A 19922-nucleotide genomic window follows, 5' to 3' on the forward strand; every position below is an offset into this window, starting at 1 on the left:
ATCTCCTGGCAATGGTATCAATGAGCAGCAGAATAGATCAATAAAGTGTAAATGTTAACACAGTAAATGGCATATGGGTGTAAAATTAATATTCCAGAAATCAAATTAATTTTTTTTTAATGCATCACCTAATGCAGAAAACTGGAATGTTTTCTAATCATAACTGAAAGTAATGAGGATTTGGAGATGCCGGTGTTGGACTGGGGTGTACAAAGTTAAAAATCACACAACACCGGGTTATAGTCCAACAGGTTTAATTGGAAGCACACTAGCTTTCGGAGCGACGCTCCTTCATCTGATGACTATCACCTGATGAAGGAACTTCGCTCCGAAAGCTAGTGTGCTTCCAATTAAACCTGTTGGACTATAACCTGGTGTTGTGTGATTTTTAACTTTGAAAGTAATGAGAAATGTAAGAACTAACCAACAAACTACTTCTTATGATGCATTTTTTCTTTTCCTAAAATCTTCTGAATTACATAATTGGTGACTAGAGTGTAAGCATCTGAAAAGGTTAAAGCTGAAGAGTACCTTAAGCATTACCAGTTGTAATGGTTTCATGTGGGCTTGGTGGGGGCAACTTAGGATCTCAAAGAATTGAGACCACTCATATGGGTTTTATTAAACTTCTGTGACAATATCTGTCATATTAATGTAAATTGTACATAGTTGTTTATCAAGCAATAAGCTTGTTAAAGACAAGAATGTCTTCTCATTAGACTACCAAGTCTACCACATAATAACAAGTAGCCCTGTTGATCTCTACCCTGAAAGCAGCAAAACTGCCTTGTAGTGAGCAATCCTATAGAGAGCTTATATAATATGATGAACAGTGATATAGATTGCTCATACAGTATGTGTTAGAAGTGTATGTCATTAAAAAGAAAGCCATTTTGAAATCCAGAGCAGTTCTTCAATTACCAACCCTTGACCCCCTCAAGCATTGAAAACCGCCACCCAAATATTGGCTAAGTAGAAACTCGAAAGTCCATGAGGGCCCTCAGCCACCCAGTTTACCAAAATGTTTTTCCCTGCACAGAAAGAGAGAACGGAAAATAATCTCTTCCCTGTCGTAATTTCAGGTGTTCTTTATCCAATAAATGTGTCTCCTGTAGGAGAGCTATATCGATCTTCTCTTTCTTGAGGTTTGATAATACTCTCCTCCTTTTGATTGGTGAATTACTCCCCATGACATTCCAGGTGCACCATTTAATCGATCGATCATTCATAATCACCGGACAAGTCCGAGACCCCCTGGGAGAAGAAACCCTATCCAAAACATCCCGAGCATAGAGCATATAAAATTCACAAAATAAAAGCTCTTTAATACATTCAGATCAATATAATAAAAAACTATTTCTAAATAATAAAAAAAGTATAAAACGTATTTAAATGGAGATCTTCCCCCTTATTCCCAGGGGGCATCACTTCCTTTCCAAAAAACCCATCATAACCACTCCCAACCAGTGCCCCACCCTTGACCCAGGCACCCCACGATAGGATAAAGAAAATTCAAGTATACTACTGAACTAGAACTAACAGTGAGTACCCTATCCCCCACCCACCCCACCCACACCAACACCTGGATATATATGGTAATGTTAATACCATAAATGAACATATATGACTATAAAATTACAGTATCAGCAAATAATAATTAAATATATTAATACAAAATAACAGGGGAAAACAACCCCACTCCCAAGGACAAAGATAAAATAAGGTACCCACCTTCCACCCCATCTACATTAACTAGACCCCCCTGGCCTATATATATATTAAAAAAAAAAGAAAGAAAATCGCTAAATAAAGAATGAATAAATAAACTCTTCTTCCCACCCCCCCCCCCCCCCCCCCCCCCGGAGATTATGTTAAACAGTAAGGTAATGAAAGGGAAAAAGAAAGGGGGGTAAACCGGGCTGGGGGGAGGACAAAACAACATCAATTAACTCTTATAATTTATCTAAGAGAGTCCAAAAGTTTCTTGGCCTTCTCCAGGGATCCAGAGTTATACACGAACCCTTCATGGCTGAAGCATAGTATAGCTGGGTAGCGCAAGGAATATTGAATGTTTAAATCCCTTAAACGCTTCTTCGCTTCATCAAACGCCTTCCTCTTTCGGACCAGAGCTGGGGAAAAGTCCTGAAATAATCTTGGATCCTTTATAAGTCATGGCTTGGGGATTTTGAATGCAAAACAATATTTATAATATACTTTCTGTGAGGTTTCTACACATCTGGTGCAGAATAAACTGGTGATGCTGTGTGATTTCAGGATGCTGTTATCTAATGCCTTTATAGTATTGTAATAAGTAGGATTTCTGGCCAATGCTTTTATGTTGCCTGTACAAAGTTAAGTAGTGTTCTTGATTTTTAATACATTAAAAAAGCTCAGAGTAACCAAGTGATGCCTTGTGCTACTTGAACTCACCAGGCCCTTGCTTTGTGCCTGCATTTGCAAGCACAACAAACTTCCAGTCCAAAGCAGAATGTGGGTGTGTGGTTAAAAGGCTTGGCATTAACCCATAAGATTTGAGATGTTTGATTAGATGCATCTGGGCTTATTTCCTAAACTTAACAAAATATTAGAGTGCCATAAGCCTAGAAATAGGTTGTCTGTCTGCTTTGCCTGACGTAGGTTAACCAGCAATTGAAGGCAGAGCTTTCTCTGTAGCTGCTTTGTTTTCGAAACCCAGTACTTGGCAGTTCATAATGTTCCAACAGAGGAACAGGTTATTTGCTCATCAATTCTTAACCAGTTTTCTTTCACAATATTTCTGGTCTTTTTGCTCTGTCAACCTTTTTGATCATCCATATATTTGCCCACTAAAGGCCCTAACTTCTACTCCACCATGAAATCCTTGCCTTTAAGGTATACAATCTTCCTGTAATCTTAATTCAAAATATATTCAAATTTTTCTAAATTGAATGACATCTGCCACATATCTGAAAGCTTGCTAATCTATCGAAAATGTGCAGTCTTTCACAATTTGTAGTCACTAGCAAAATTTTAATATTGTTCCTTCAATTACAAACCATTTATAAATCAAAGAACTATTTGTAGCCTTGATACAGGACCCTATGAAGCAGCGCGTGTAAGTTACAGATAAGTATGTGGTTTATTGGTTAGCATTTTTAGTAGTTTGTGTAAGTAGTTAGTTTGATGGTTAATGTTTCTTATTAGTGGTTATTGTGGGTGGAATCCTGTAAGGTTTTGATTGACGCAGGCTATGACAAGCTCTATGGCAGAATTGGAAGAGAAATCCGACAGGTCCTATCTTGACGTTGAGATTGTGTCACTGTATCCTTCACTCTTTTGCTGAGTAGTGAAGTGCGTTTCGGGCTGCTATGAACTCCCATGTGGCTCAGCACCAAACAGCATCTCGGGGCACAATCGGCAGGCTGCAGTCCATACAGCTTTTGTCCTTGGAAACTGGCATCTAGTATTTGCAATCCCTTGCAGTCTGTCACAACTAGCGCAACACCACTTACAGGCTGCTTAGGAAGAACATACCTACATTACGGGCAGACGCGTAACTAATTTTGAAAGATTTTAGCAAGGACACTTTATGAGCATGGACAGGCACCCAGTTCACAAGTTGGACCAGACTATATTTTAAGCCTGCTTGCTTGCAGTCTTGCTACTCACTCACTTCACATTTTGCTGCATGCTTGCAACATCCATTCCTTGCCTTGTCTTGCCTTACCTTTACTGTGCCAAGCACAGCCACGCAAGCAGACAGTTTGTCTTGCTGGTTAGCAAACTTTTATTAAGGCACTGTGCATCTTGCTGTATGGCAGTGTGTTATGTTAATCTCACACTTGCACCTTGTGCCAGAAGCAAATGTAGCAAACACACTGCACTTGCAGCAAGCAAGCAGCCATGTCTCAAAGTCTGAAGGAAGTAGACCCCAACAAAGTCGGGGTTTCCAACTTAGTAAGTCAACGCCAGCCTCTAAACCACTGCAGGGAATTAGCTACGATCAGCCATCCAGTCAGGGTGTTCTTGGTCAGGGTCTACATCTGTGCAGTCATGGAGTAAGTTGTAGTCAGTCTTGTGACTCCTCAGCAGCTGGTTGGAGTAAGGGTATAGGGTTAATGCATTGAGGCAGACTTGCAACTGTCAGTCTGGGAACTTCTCATCTAGGGATGTCCAGTTAGAATTCTGAATAACTATGACCAGTCTGTTGGGTCTATCCAGTTGGGAAACCAGGACATAAGAGGGGAAAAAGGGTGCCTTTGCTATGGAAGGAAGACTCAGCAACAAATTATCTGGATTTGGGGCTCCAGGTGGGGTGGGTGAGGTAAGAGAGGGTGCGTGGTTTGCTCACAGTCAGGAACACTCTGGCTTCAGGAAGGTGTGGTGTTGGACGGAACAATTACAAACACATCTGATATGATTACCTCATATGGCACGAGATGGCGAAGAAAGGGGGCAGGTGGAGGATCATATCAATGGGTTGAGTAGAGATCTGGTGAGTTGCAAAGCCTATGAGGTTCATGAAAAGGCTTACAGCAAGGAGATCTAGATGTCCTGGGTCTCACTGACACACACAGGCAGAGGATACAAGCCACTAGCTAAATTGCACACCAGGTTCCTTTTCTCTGACTATCTCTCCACATTTTCAGAGGTCCATTTTTGTGGGTTCTTGGGGAACAAGCCTGTTTGCCATGTCTTGGTAGAAATGCTGGTTCATGGTAAAAAGTGGCATGCAGTGAATACAACTACTGCAGGGTTACAATGACAGTTCTAGTGGAATTACGTGGTAGTTATTTGGTTGGCAGGTTGGAAGAGGCTGTAGGTAAAAGCATTTGAACAAAGAAGTTGCTGGCAACAGTGAGTAGTTGGAGTATGAGCCTTGGTGGGAGGTAAGTGCAGTAGCAGAGAAAGAGAGTGTAAGATGGTAGAGAAAAGAATGTAACACTTACCCTGGCAGAATGAAAAAGGTCATCAGCTTTCTTACAACACCCCACAACAGCACTGACCAGGTGGTGATCTCTGACCAAGCTGCTAGCCTTCTCTGTCAGTCCTCTGGAAAGAGGACTGCTCTCCTTTGCATGACCCCCACAAGCAGGTTCTCCACTTCTTGTTAGAGAACCACGGAGCCATCTAATAGATGGTAATTATAGAGTCATAGAGATGTACAGCACAGAAACATACCTTTGGTCCAATCTGTCCATGCTGACCAGATATCTAACCTAATCTAATCCCATTGGCCAGCACTTGGCCCGTATTCCTCTAAACCCTTCCTATTCTTTTAAATGCTGTAATTGTACCAGCCTTCACCAATTCCTGTGGCAGCTCATTCCATACATGCACCACCCTCTGCATTAAAAAGTTGCCCCTTACGTTCCTTCTAAATTTTTACCCTTTCACCCTAAACCTATGCCCTCTAGTTCCTACCCCAGGGAAAAGACCTTGTCGATTTACCCTATCCATGCCCCTCCCTACTTCAACATCTTTCGACTCTGTCTTTGACTGGGAAGGGCACCTTCAGAATGCCAGTGTGCACAGTGGCCTTTTAAATATGGTACAGACACAAGGAATGCTTTTAAGTTTGGTGAATATCTGGTAAGTGGCAAGTTGTTCTGGGAATGGCATGTGGTAAGGTGGGGCTAGAATCAGACACCAGGCTGCTGCAGAGCTGGGATAGGTGGTTAATGAGCAAGTTGGCATTTGCTAAGATATAGTGAGAAATTATGCTAGGCCTTGTGAAAGGAATCCCTCCAGAAAATTCAACACAAGTCACACTTAGCTGATAAAAAGTAAGACTTAGCCTTGTGGTTGTGTTTTGTAGATTGGGACCAAGTGGACCTTGTTGACTACGATGTTCTTGATTGGGGTTGTTAACCTGGGTCAATCAGGAAAGTCCTGATAACCCCATTCGTGATCTCTCTACATGTCTTGGAAAAAGTGTTTCCACTTTTTCCAAAATTTTAGTGTACACCTTCTCTGTGAAAACAATAGCAAACTGCTTATAAAGTGGTACAATTCCACTGCACTTCAAGCTTACCTCTTTTATCTCCTAAAGTAACTCTGATAATGCTTTGATAATCCTCTAACTAGTAATGTACCTACAGAATGGTTTTTTTAAAGTCTCCTTTTTTTTTCACCCTTATTTTCGCTTTCAGCTGTTTTTCAAATTTCCTATATTCTTTATTGTTTTGGCGTGCTTTTCTGTTACCTGTCCTGTAAGTGTAAAGTGTTGTTAATTTAAAATTTCATTTTGTTTGTCAACTTATCCATAAATATTAGTCTTTGTTTTTTTAATTGAAAAGAAAATATTTTTACTTGTATTATTCAATTTTTCTAATTACTACCTATTTCTGTTCATTTTAGTTTCACTGTTTTTATCTCAATATGCTTTTTCCAGTTAAGTGTATTTGGAAAAATATTTGAAGCCTGCAAAAGATCAATATACTGGAGAAGGGACAGATTTAATGACTAAACAAAAGCAACAATCCTTTTGCTGACTGTTAAAGTAATCAAGTACTCTATTTTCTGCCTAGGTGCTATTGCTGGTTTGATCGATATGGCCTCTCACTGGATGACAGATCTGAAAGAAGGTGTCTGTTTACAGGGGTTCTGGTACAACCATGAACATTGTTGCTGGACGTCTAGTGAAACCACTTTTGAGCAACGTGACAAATGCCCCCAGTGGAAGTCTTGGTCAGAGCTGTTTCTCAACCAGTCAGATGTAATTAGATATCATTATTTCTTTAATATTTTTGATAGTCCCTAACTTTGACTTGCCCAATATTTATTTTTCCATCTGATAAATTTGAATATGTCTTGTCTTCTGAAATTAAAGATAATTTTCCATCCCTAACCAGTGTACACAGAATTCCTTCTAGGCCATTTGAGAAATATTTGGTATCGATGATTTCCTTCAACATACATGGTGATTTTGGATTCAACAACTCCGAAAGCTCAGTAACAGCTTCTGTGGATGTATACAATGTTAATGATGCTGAAAATGAAGAGATAGTAAAGACTTTGGCGTATATTCCTTGTTCTCACTAAATATTTCCTGTAATAGTATTAAACATTTCAGAAACACGCATGTGTGAATAGAATAATGTTTCTGAAGAATATGTTGAAGAGAATTAAATGCCTACTGGCGACTTTTTACACTGGAAAAATTACTCCACAAGTTCAAGATGAGAAGTCTCTGAGCCATAAAATAGCAGTTCTGTGTAGATGCCTTATTACAAACAATCCTGAATCGGTGGGTAAATCTATTTGGAAGATTAATACAATAATGACTGGCTGGAGCAAGAAGTCACCACACTGGCTTAATGTGCCTGACAATTCAGTGATTATGGATTGTGCCTAATTTGTTACAACAACGCAAAGATTTTCAAAATATCACCTTCATATGTGATTTTACATTGTAACAAAAACAGTTCATGTTAAATTTTGAGTAAATTAAGTAAACGTGAATGGAAAATGCTACAGTTGAATAAGGATGAATCCATACAGTATGCTTCAGGAATATTCTGTGCAAGAAATGCAATAAATGGAATGATTAGCTATTGTTATATGTTCATGTAATGAATAGGTTCTGGAAATACTTCAAATTTTACTAAATGTTCTCTAACTAAACTAACTGAGTTACAAATCACACAACACCATGCTATAGTCCAACAGGTTTATTTGGAAGCATGAGCTTTCGGAGAGCCACTCCTTTTTAAAAAAAAGTATCCCTACAGTGTGGAAACAGACCCTTCGGCCCAACACGGATCTTCCAAAGAGTAACCCACCCAGATCAATTTCCCTACATTTACAGCTGACTAATAATTTACGCTATGGGCAATTTAGCATGGCCAATTCACCTAGCCTGCACATCTTTGGATTGGTATTAAAGATTTCAGAAATTCACATGTGTGAATAGAATAATGTTTCTGAAGAATATGTTGAAGCTCTTCCTCAAGAGAATTAAATGCCTACCCGGAGAAAACCCACACAGACACAGAGAGAATGTGTAAACTCCACACAGACAGTCCCCCAAGGCTGGAATCAAACCCTGATCCCTGGCGCTGTGCTAACCACTGAGCCACTATGCCATTCTTCTTCAGGTGGTTGTGTAGCAGGACCATAAGACACAGAATTTATAGCAAAAGATTACAGTGTCATTCAAGTAAAATGATATATTTAACAAACTTCGATTGTTGTTAAGTCTTTCATTTTTTAGAATGGGTCACAGATTTCAGTTCATTAATATATAAATCCCAGAAATACTTTTAAGTCACTTTCTCTCAAGTTAAGGTTTTATTAAAAAAAGGTGGCAGTGCATTAAAGATATGAGGTCAGAGTCTGTCTGTATCCCAATCTTGACTCAAAGTGGTTCTATTTCCAAAAAGGAATTTACAAAATATTGTATGGATTGACTGTCTGCATTGCCTGCCTACCGGTTCTGTATTTTTTGAGCAAAATAGAATGTATCTGTAAATATAATCCTGCCAGTACAAATTCACCCCTTAGATTTATATGTGTGTGCATGTGCAGGGGAGAGAGAGAGAGAGTGAGAGAGAAAATAGTGTAGTGGGGTCATCTGGACTGTGACATGAATCCAAGGTCCCAGTTGAAGCCATCTTCGTGGGTACTGAACGTGGCTATTGGCCATTCTGCGTTGCTGCCTGTCCCAAAGTCCATCTTGGAGAATGCTCACCCGAAGATCCGAATGTCCCTGACAGCTAAAGTCTTCCCTGACTGCAACTGCGACCAACTACACTATTCTCTCTCTCTCTCTCACACACACGTGTACACACACACTTTACAAGCTTGCACACACTCACTCACATGGCGTGATCTCTCTCTATCTATCTCTCTCTCTCTCACACACACACACACACTCTCTCACTCTCACTTACACACACACACACACACACACACACACACTTTCACCCAAGCACGGACCCCATCACACTCATATATACACACACATTTTACAAGTTTGCACACACTCACTCACATGTCTCTCTCTCTCTCTACCCCCCTGGCATATGCTCACACATATAAATCTATGGGGTGAATTTGTGTTTGTAGAATTCTGTTTACAGATACGTTCTATTTTGCTCAAAAATTACACAACTGGTAGGCAGGCAATGCAGACAGTCAATCCGTATAACATTTTGTAAATTCCATTTTGGAAATAGAACCATTCTGAGTCAAGATTGGGATACAGTCAGACTCTGAACTCACGCCTTTAATGCATTGCCTGAACTGAGATGTCACCTTTTTTTATAAAATCTTAACTTATCTTGAGAATGTGACTTAAAGGTAGTTCTGGGATTTACATATTAATGAACTGAAACCTGTACCCCATTCCAAAAGATGAAGGACTTATCAACAATCGAGGTTTGTTAAATATATCATGTTACTTGCATGACACTGTAATCTTTTGCTATAAATTCTGTGTCTTATGGTCCTGCTACAAGAAGGAGCAGTTCTCTGAAAGCTAGTGCGTCCAAATAAACCTATTGGACTATAGCCTGGTGTTGTGTGATTTGTAACTTTGTTGACCCTAGTCCAACACCGGCTCCTTCGCATCATTAAGTAACTGAAATTCTAATGTAAATTTTAAATTATTTTTCTTTACTGTCAATGTCCTATTATGCGTAGATATGAATTATAATATTTATGTTGTGTTGAATGTTCCAGGGAGCTGGTGCATATATATTGAATTACTTCATATATATTAGTTGGGCTATGGCTTTCGCTTTCCTGGCTGTGGCTTTGGTCCGCGTATTTGCACCTTATGCTTGTGGATCTGGAATTCCAGAGGTAAGCCTCAAGTTTAGTTTCGGGAATTTGAGATTTCTTCTACAGCTAGCACAATGTTACAACTAATAGACATACTTAAAATGATTCTGTAGTTTTGTTTTGTCCCCTAATGCTATTGTCTCAAAAATAGTAATCACAAAGCTTAAAATACAAATTCTAGTACATGAAAGTGTGCCACACAGTGAGCCTGACTGACATTCTGTGCCTATTTCAACTCAACAAAATATGTCAGACAAAAACAAATTACTGGAAAAACTCAGCAATCCTAGCAGTATATGTGGATAGAAAATAGAGTTAATGCTTCGGGTCCAGTGACCCTTCTGCAGATAATAGATGACTTTCAGTCATTTCTCAAGACAATACCCTGGCCATAAAGTGTTAATCAATCTGATTTGAATTCTAAACAAAGCCTGACAGTTAACAGACAATCATCATTAAGTGCTGCATTCTCTATCACAGTGCTTCTAACAGTGCATCCATTTGCCAACCAATCAACAATGCATTCTCAAATGTTGGTTTTCCTCTGTACTGGTATTCTTCTGAATTGTGCTGCTAAATGTAATATAGAAAGCTTCAACACTCTGTATCTTTTTCAACAATGTTCAAGTTCTGTGCTACCAAATTATTATCTACATAGAAGATAGGAGCAGGAGGAGGCCATTCAGCCGTTCGAGCCTGCTCCACCATTCATCACAATCAAAGCTGATTGTCCAAGTCAGTAGCCCAATCCTACTTTCTCCCCACAAACTTTGGTCCCATTTGTGCCGAGTGCTATATCCCTTGAATACATTCAATGTTTTGACATGAACAACTTCCTGTGGCAATGAATTCCTCAGGCCCACCACTCTTTGGGTGAAGAACGTCTCCTCATCTCCATCCTAAATGGACTACCCCGAATCCTTAGACTGTGACCCCTTGTTCTAGATGCACCCACCATCGGGCACCACCTGCATCTACCCTGTGTAGTCTTGTTAGAATTTTATAAGTCTCTTTGAGATCCACCCTCACTTGCCTGAACTCCAGTGAAAACAAACCCAGCCTCTCCTCATACGTCAGTGCTACCATCCCCGGAATCAGCCTGGTAAACTTTTGCTGCATTCCCTTGAGAACAAGAGCATCCTTCCTCCGAAAAGGAAACCAGAACTGCACAGAGTAGTCTAAGTGTGACCCCACCAAGGCCTGTATAACTGCAACAACACATTTCTGCTTCTGTACTCAAAACCTCAACATACCATTTGCCTTCTTTACCACCTGTTGCACCTGCATATCTACCTTCAGCGACTGGTGCACAAGGACACCCACATCCCACTGTATACTCCCCTCTCCCAATTTACAGCCATTCGTGTAGTAATCTACCGTCTTGTTTTTGCTTCCAAAGTGAATAACCACACATTTATCCAAATTATACTGCATCTGCCATTGATTTTTGCACTCACCCAACCTGTCCAGATCATGCTGAAGCATTGCTGCATCCTCATAACAGTTCAACCTCCCACCCAACTTGGTATCATCTGCAAACTTTGAGATGTCAGATTTTGTCCCCTCATCCAAATCATTAATATATATTCTGAATAACTGGAGTCTTAGCACCGATCCCTATGGCACCCCAGTAGTTAGTGCCTGCCAATTTGAAAGGGACCCATTAATCGCTGCTTTGTTTCCTCTCTGCGAACTAGTTTTCTATCCATTTCAATGCACTCCGCCCCTCCCCCCATCCCATGCACTTTAATCTTGCACAATAATCTCTTATGCAGGACTTTGTCAAACGCTTTGTGAAAGTTCAAAAATACCATAATATTTGCTTAATGATTACCCCAAAAAAGGCTGTGGCTGCAAGATTCTTTATCATTGCACTACTAAACTTATCTTGATACATTGAGAATGCACACCATTGACATGAATACATGCAGTAGCATCCCCTGTATGACCACGAACATGTGTAAAAATAACTTGCCATACAGCCCCACCAGGTGATATGATGCCAGCAGACCAAAAATGAACAAAGCAATTCCTGGCACAATGCCTCTAACATTCAAGGCTTGACGTAATAATGGATTGCTGCTTGACTTGTCAGCCAGTGAATGCGTGGAGTCAGCACGGACCCTCTGCGTATTGCCCTGAAGTCATAATTAGGGACCTATATATGTCATAAGACAACAATGTGCATATTCAAATTATAAGAACCTGGTTAAGGTGGACACTTAGTTACTTTGCAGGCCCTGAGGAGGATAGGGATAACCAGATCGAGGGCATGGCTGTAAGTCATTGTGCACAATTTAGGAGTGCTACTTTCCCATTTTGGATGGTTGGATGGCTCAAGGCCAACTCCATTGTCTCCTTAGTAAGTTAAATTCTGAGCCTTTAATTTATTGGCTGCTAATAAGGTTTACAGTGGATAATTTGTGTTCTTTAAGAACTTTACACATATTTGAACTTTCAAAACTTAATAATGTTTACAACTGTTCTGTCATTTACTTCCAGATTAAAACAATATTAAGTGGCTTTATCATTAGGGGCTATCTAGGAAAGTGGACTCTGATCATAAAGACTGTTACCCTGGTTTTGGCTGTGTCTTCAGGCCTCAGCCTGGGAAAGGAAGGTCCTCTAGTGCATGTGGCCTGCTGCTGCGGCAATTTTGTTTGTCATTTGTGTACAAAATATAGAAAAAATGAAGCTAAAAGGAGAGAGGTAAGTGGATATTGACATGTAAGTAGTATTATAGCACCTATGATACAGTGTTCATCCTAAACAGATTAGTACAGAGCTGCTAATCATCTGGCAAAAATGAAAAAAAAAATGCTAAACATTGGATCCTAAAAATATAACATTCAAGGAGAACTGTAGTACTGGTGGAGCTTTTAGTGAAATATGAGAATTTTGAAAAAAATTGCATATTAAGGTGAGAATTTTACATGTTGGACATTGGGTGACTGGGAGTAATTAATTCAACAAAAGCCAGAGTAATTCTTGAGTGGGATGTGTTGCACATTAGGATAGAATTTGGAAATACCTGTAAATTTTTGAGGATGAACTTGAAGCAAAGTCAGATAAGCATTAGAAAAGTAAATTCTAGAGATAAGAAAGGCAAATTATATGTTATATCCATGTGTCTCAGCAAATTTGTGTTTTTTCCTGAATATTGGAAGATATCCAAAATATTGGAAAAGAGTGAAGACCACCTGTGTAAAATTTAGTAACTTTCATCAAAAGTTATGAAAAAAGGTGTGGACTATTATTGCAGCCATAACACCTAATACTTGAGTAACTATTACTGTAAAGTTGGAGGTCTTATTTCCCAATTTAAGTTGCAAACCTGCAAATATATTCTATTCAGGAAAACAGTCACTTCCCTGGATATTTTGACACACTAGGTATCAAGAATCCTATTTAATTTGACCAATGTGGCTGTTCTATGTGGATTTGGCTCCAACTTAGAGCTATCAACTATTGAGCAATGTATGAGTATTTTCAGGATGTAGGTTTGCTCACTGAGCTGGAAGGTTCATTTTCAGATGTTTCATCACTATACTAGGTAACATTTTCAGTGAGCCTCTGGATGAAGCTCTGGTGGTGTAGCCTGCTTTCTATTTATGTGTTTGGGTTTCCTTGGGTTGGTGATGTCTTTTCCTGTGGTGACATCATTTCTGGTGGTGATGACATTTCTTGTTCTTTTTCTCAGCTGATGGTAAATGGGATCCAAGTCAATGTGTTTGTTGATAGAGTTATGGTTGGATCCAACAAAGAACAGGAAATGACATCACCATAGGAAATGACATCACCAACCCAAGGAAACCTAAACAAATAAATAGAAAACGGGCTACACCACCAGTCCTTCATCTGGAGGCTCACTGAAGATGCACATGGTGAGGACAGTGCAGGAGAGAGAGAGAGAGAGAGAGAACCTGAACAGTTACTGCCTTTGCTGTTTTTGAATTCATGTGTCACTGGACATCGGAGTACATCTGGGAAAATTAACAAACAGTGAATTTCACAACTAATCTTGGAGGAACCGGTTTGGGCAAAGTTCACAACACAGAATCGGATAAGTTAATTGTTGTTTTAAGTCTGTCCAAGAGAAAGGCTGTATTAATGAGTACAGTGGGTTCTTTCTTGATTATGTGTTTTTGGAGATAAGTCTCTTGATTAAACTTAAAATATAAGCCATAGCTCTTAATTTAACCTGGTGCAGTGTTTTGTAGAGAAATAAGACGGTGTTATTTTCTGTAGATTGTGAAGGAGTAAAAATGGCTTTTGCAGTGATATGTACTTCTTGTCAGATGTGGGAGTTTAAAGAGAGTTTGAGTTACAGCGGATTATGTCTGCCATAAATGCTGTTGGATGCGAATCTTATCAGATCAAGTGGATTGGTTGGAGAGACAGATAGAAGCGATGAGGAATTTGCAACAGCAACAGTATGTGATGGATGGCAGTTTTAGGAAGGAGGGAAAGTCTCAGAACTAGCCATTTGGATACAGAACTGGCTCAAGGGTAGAAAACAGAAGGTGGGGGTGGAGGGTTGTTTTTCCGACTGGAGGGCTGTGACCAGTGGAGTGCCACAAGGATCGGTGCTGGGTCCTCTACTTTTTGTCATTTACATAAATGATTTGGATACGAGCATAAGAGATACGGGGAGGGGTGGGGTGGTGTATGTTTGCTCGCTGAGCTGTAGGTTTGATATCCAGACGTTTCATTACCTGGCTAGGTAACGTCATCAGTGGCAATCTCCAAGTGAAGCCCTTCACTCAGAGGTCGCCATGGATGATGTTACCTAGCCAGGAAATGAAACGTCTGGATATCAAACCTACAGCTCAGCGAGCAAACCTACACCCTAAACCTCAACCTGAGCTACAAACCTTGCATAAGAGGTGCAGTTAGTAAGTTTGCAGATGACACCAAAATTGGAGGTGTATTGGACAGCGAAGCGGGTACCTCAGATTACAACAGGATCTGGACCAGATGGGCAAATGGGCTGAGAAGTGGCAGATGGAGTTTAATTCAGATAAATGTGAGGTGCTGCATTTTGGGAAAGTAACTCTTAGCAGGACTTATGGTAAGGTCCCAGGGAGTGTTGCTGAACAAAGAGACCTTGGAGTGCAGGTTCACAGCTCCTTGAAAGTGGAGTCGCAGGTAGATAGGATAGCGAAGGAGGCGTTTGGTATGCTTTCCTTTATTGGTCAGAGCATTGAGTACAGGAGTTGGGAGGTCATGTTGCGGCTGTGCAGGACATTGGTTAGGCCACTGTTGGAATATTGCGTGCAATTCTGGTCTCCTTCCTATCAGAAGGATGTTGTAAAACTTGAAAGGGTTCAGAAAAGATTTACAAGGATGTTGCCAGGGTTGGAGGATTTGAGCTGTAGGGTGAGGCTGAACTGGCTGGGGCTGTTTTCCCTGGAGCGTCGGAGGCTGAGGGGTGACCTTATAGAGGTTTATAAAATTATGAGAGGTATGGAGAGGATAAATAGACAAAGTCTTTTCCCTGGGATCGGAGAGTCCAGAACTAGAGGGCATAGGTTTAAGGTGAGAGGGGAAAGATATAAAAGAGATCTAAGGGGCAACCTTTTCACGCAGAGTGGTACGTGTATGGAATGATCTGCCAGAGGATGTGGTGGAGGCTGGTACAATTGCAACATTTAAGAGGCATTTGGATGGGTATATGAATAGGAAAGGTTTGGGGAGATATGGGCCGGGTGCTGACAGGCGGGACTAGATTGGGTTGGGATATCTGGTCGGCGTGGACAGGTTGGACCGAAGGGTCTGTTTCCATGCTGTACATTTCTATCACTCTGTCACCTAGTATGGTGATGAAACATCTGAAAACGAACCTCACAGCTCAGCGCGCAAACCTACATCCACAATGTTGATGTTTATGTTACGATATATTGTTTTATTTATTAAGTATTGAATGCAGTCTGTCAAAGATAATGCACATTGAATTAATTATCAGTTTTTCCAAAATAGCTAGTGAATATATTCCTTTGGTTTTAGCATTCGTCTTTCAATATTATATATGGCTGCAGAAGTGTTCCTACACAATGACAGATTAAAAACTAAAGCTACAAATCTTCTCAAAAGTCACTAATGAATATTTTCATTCAGGCCACAAGGATGATTTGTGGGAAATATAATGTCTCTCTGCAGTTAGGGTGTGGTTGACACGTGTGCTCATTTGTAAGTAATGCTACAAAGGTGGGAATGAAGATGCAGAATAAAACAAATTTTAGTTATTTTTGCTGGACAAAGAATACTCAATGCTGCTACTTGTTGAGAAAAGTGGCCATAATCAATTTGCCACTACTGCTACCACTCATTTTAATGAACACAGCTTTGCTAAAAAGTATTCAGAACACAGAATATGCTATAAAGAAGTGTGCCAAGGGAGATAAGGATTAAAAAAAATTTAACTGCAAAGGAGTTGTGCATTGAGGATAAGTTCTGATCTAGTTCATAATGGAAAAATTAGCATGTCGAAAGAATGATAATTAAACTCCATGGGAACAAACTGATGAAACATTTGTGTAGGTTTAGAATCCCAATTTCTGAGGGTAAGAGAGAAGCAATGATAGAAAATGAGATCAGATTGTGGCCAGATGTGGAGTCTTCTATGTGATTTATGAATTCATTTTACACGCAGATACAATTACTATCTCCAGAAAAATTAAGGAAATTTCAAGTCTGCATTGCAAATAACTGAACTGTATTGCAAAGCTTTACAAATACTTTACTAAGACTAGCACTTGGCCTTCCTTCATTATAGCCAAATGTAACCAAGAAACAATGCACATTTAGACAGGTGGTGTGCGATTTCCACCCATTCTTGAAGAATACAGACATAGAATATAAATGATCATTTTTATCTGAATTTTCAATTCTACCCCAATTTCAGTATGTTGATGCTCTCTCATCTCCCTGAATGATAATTACATAGTTCCAGTAGTACCTCAGATCTTTGACCTCAAAACAGCACATAAGCTTCCATTAGCTATGTTTGAATTCCACTACACATGCACAATGTAAGTGTGCCGTCTTTGTTTGCCAAACTCTGCATAATCTCACCTTCATTGACTTTGTTTTTCAGGTACTGTCAGCAGCTTCAGCAGCAGGCGTCTCTGTTGCTTTTGGTGCCCCCATCGGGGGAGTTTTGTTTAGCCTTGAAGAGGTAGGAGATTTTGTCATACTTAATTTTTAACAAAATTGGACAACAAGAACTTTTAATAATCAGGCAACAGTACAGGTTTATACTGCTGAGATGATAGGAGAAATTCACCAAGGTTATCACTGAACATTGCCCTGAGAATTGCTGGGCGTATTGGATAGAACTTGGACTCCTGTGTATGTTGTTTACCCAGCCAAGCTGGAATCATTCTGGCACTTGTTTTCTGAAGCTGTTTTCTGGGTTTAATCTAGTCAATTGATTTCTATTTTTCTTTTTACCAGATAATTTATTGGAAGGAATTTATTTTGGGCACCTTTTGATGCTTATGTTAAGATATATTGTTTTATTTATTAAGTATTGAATGCAGTCTGTCAAAGATAATGCACATTGAATTAATTATCAGTTTTTCCAAAACAGTTAGTGACTACATTCCTTTGGTTTTAGCATTCATCTTTTAATATTTATGTATGGCTGCAGAAGTGTTCCTACACAGTGACAGATTAAAAACTAAAGGAGTCAATATTCAAATACATTGACCACTATATCATCAGGTCTTGTGGAAATATAGGCACCTGTCTTTGAAACTTAACTGTTAGCCGAATTTAGATTGTATGGTTGTATTAAAGTGGATATTCTGTGCTCTCCCGACCAATCAGTCCAGAGTTAATTTTTCTCTTTGGAAATTTTAACAGTGATCATCCTCAAAAATGGATAAATGGTTCCAACCTATAGCACCGCAAATTATATTTACTTAACATCAGAGATAACCTTGTTGTATATGTAAGCTAACATAAGTGCAGTCAGAAGATGCAAAACCTTTCTTTTTGGAGCACATTGTTGAATTAGTTAAATAATTGCCAAATATTAAAAAGGGGTACTGCAAAGATTGACACTGGTTGTGTAATTGTTCCAAAAGGCTAGATAGCTATATCTTTGATTACACTTCTGTTTCCCCTCCAGGTCAGCTATTACTTCCCTCTGAAGACTTTATGGAGATCATTTTTTGCTGCATTGGTTGCAGCCTTCACACTCCGGTCTATTAATCCATTTGGGAATAGTCGCCTTGTGCTGTTCTATGTAGAATTCCACAGCCCCTGGCATTTGCTGGAATTAATCCCTTTCATCCTCTTGGGAATCTTTGGAGGATTATGGGGAGCTTTTTTTATTCGTGCCAACATTGCCTGGTGCAGAAGACGCAAGACCACCAAATTAGGGAAGTACCCAGTTCTTGAGGTCCTTGTTGTGACTGCCATCACTGGTATTTTAGCTTTCCCTAATGACTATACTAAGATGAGTACCAGTGGGCTCATTTCAGAGTTGTTCAATGACTGTGGACTTTTGGATTCATCACAACTCTGCGATTACATTAACGATGTCAATAGCACCAAAGCCGTTGATGACTTGCCAGATCGTGCAGCAGGTAAAGGTGTCTACATGGCAGTTTGGCAGCTGGCTCTAGCGCTGGTGTTTAAAGTTTTCATCACAATATTCACATTTGGTATGAAGGTAAGGACAAATTCCTGAGGACAAATACATGTTTACATTCTTGAAAGATACTGGGGTAACGATGTATGAATGGATTTACTAATTGCATTTTAAATTTGAAAAATGATACACAGCAGAACAAGTAAAAAGTGACATTAATAATGTTTATAGTGTAGCAGTGCTTCTGAGAATGTTGTCAGATATTTAGTTGCTGGAGGCATTATCGCAAAAGTCAAATCTGTTGTCAGTTGACATCCACACCAATGCATTCCTATTAAAGATACTAATCAGAAGTAGCAACTCTGGTGCTTGTTTGCCCCTTGTCCACACGCCAATTAGTAGGAAAATAAATGTATGATCTTCATCATTACTACAGCTGAGCTCAGCCATCCCAATACTGGGGATGCGCTGCACTGTCAAAAATTATGGTCGTCTGGTTAAGTAATAAACCAACACCAATCAGGCTCTTCAGATAAGTGTCCAAGATCACGTGCTATTATTTGAAGAATAGAGCAATAGTTTTAATGGTGTCAGATTCAGTACTTATCGCTCATCCAGTTTAAGTTATAGAGTCATAGAGATGTACAGCATGGAAATAGACCTTTCGGTCCAACCCGTCCATGCCGACCAGATATCCCAACCCAATCCAGTCCCACCTGTCAGCACCCGGCCCATATCCCCCCAAGCCCTTCCTATTCATATACCCATTCAAATGCCTCTTAAATGTTGTAATTGTACCAGCCTCCACCACTTCCTCTGGCAGCTCATTCCATACACGTACCACCTTCTGCGTGAAAAGGTTGCCCCTTAGGTCTCTTTTACACCTTTCCCCTCTCACCCTAATCCTATGCCCACCCCAGGGAAAAGACTTTGTCTATTTATCCTATCATAATGCCCCACATAATTTTGTAAACCTCTATACGATCACCCCTCAGCCTCCGACACTCCAAGGAAAACAGCCCCAGCCTGTTCAGCCTCTCCCTATAGCTCAAATTCTCCAACACTGGCAACATCCTTGTAAATCTTTTCAGAACCCTTTCAAGTTTCCCAACGTCTTTCCGATAGGAAAGAAACCAGAATTGCATGCAATATTCCAACAGTGGTCTAACCTATACCCTGTACAACCACAATATGACCTCCCAATCCTGTACTCAATATTCTGAATTATTTAGTCTTTTAACTTGTTGTTTGTTGGATCTTTCTGTGAACCAATAACATATAGACCTATTAGCTGGTTCCACATCTTAGAATGTAAGAAGTAAGAGCAGCATGAGGCAATTCAGCCTCTCTAGCCTGCTCCACCATTTAATATGATCATGACTGATCTCATCTTGGCTTCAACTCCACATTCCTGCCCACTTTCCATAACCCTTCAACTCATTAGTCAATTAAAAACCTGTCCATCTACTCAATGTCCCAGCACCCATCACACTCTGGAGTAGTGAATTTCAGTTTCACAGCCCTCAGAAAAGTAATTTCTCTTCATCTCTTTTTAAAC

The 19922-nt window shown here is 39.9% G+C and overlaps 1 protein-coding gene across 6 annotated transcripts in view; it reads left to right on the forward strand.

Annotated features, from left to right (window-relative positions):
* LOC122557231 (Cl-/H+ antiporter 5b) overlaps positions 1–19922 on the forward strand; it is a 154822-nt gene that overhangs the window by 109551 nt on the left and 25349 nt on the right. For all 6 annotated transcript variants that reach the window (XR_015758659.1, XM_043704687.2, XM_043704689.2 and 3 more), the window contains 5 exons: positions 6510–6697; positions 9664–9786; positions 12268–12474; positions 16862–16942; positions 17900–18445. Coding sequence is in view for 5 of the 6 variants with exons in the window: in XM_043704687.2 (XP_043560622.1) it covers positions 6510–6697; positions 9664–9786; positions 12268–12474; positions 16862–16942; positions 17900–18445 (1145 nt within the window). In the remaining variant the exon portion in view is untranslated. The remainder of the gene's footprint in view (positions 1–6509; positions 6698–9663; positions 9787–12267; positions 12475–16861; positions 16943–17899; positions 18446–19922) is intronic.

The sequence above is a fragment of the Chiloscyllium plagiosum genome, unplaced genomic scaffold, assembly GCF_037043375.1.
Source record: "Chiloscyllium plagiosum isolate Xiang-an unplaced genomic scaffold, Cpla_swu_hap1 HiC_scaffold_11, whole genome shotgun sequence".
Lineage (NCBI taxonomy): Eukaryota > Metazoa > Chordata > Chondrichthyes > Orectolobiformes > Hemiscylliidae > Chiloscyllium > Chiloscyllium plagiosum.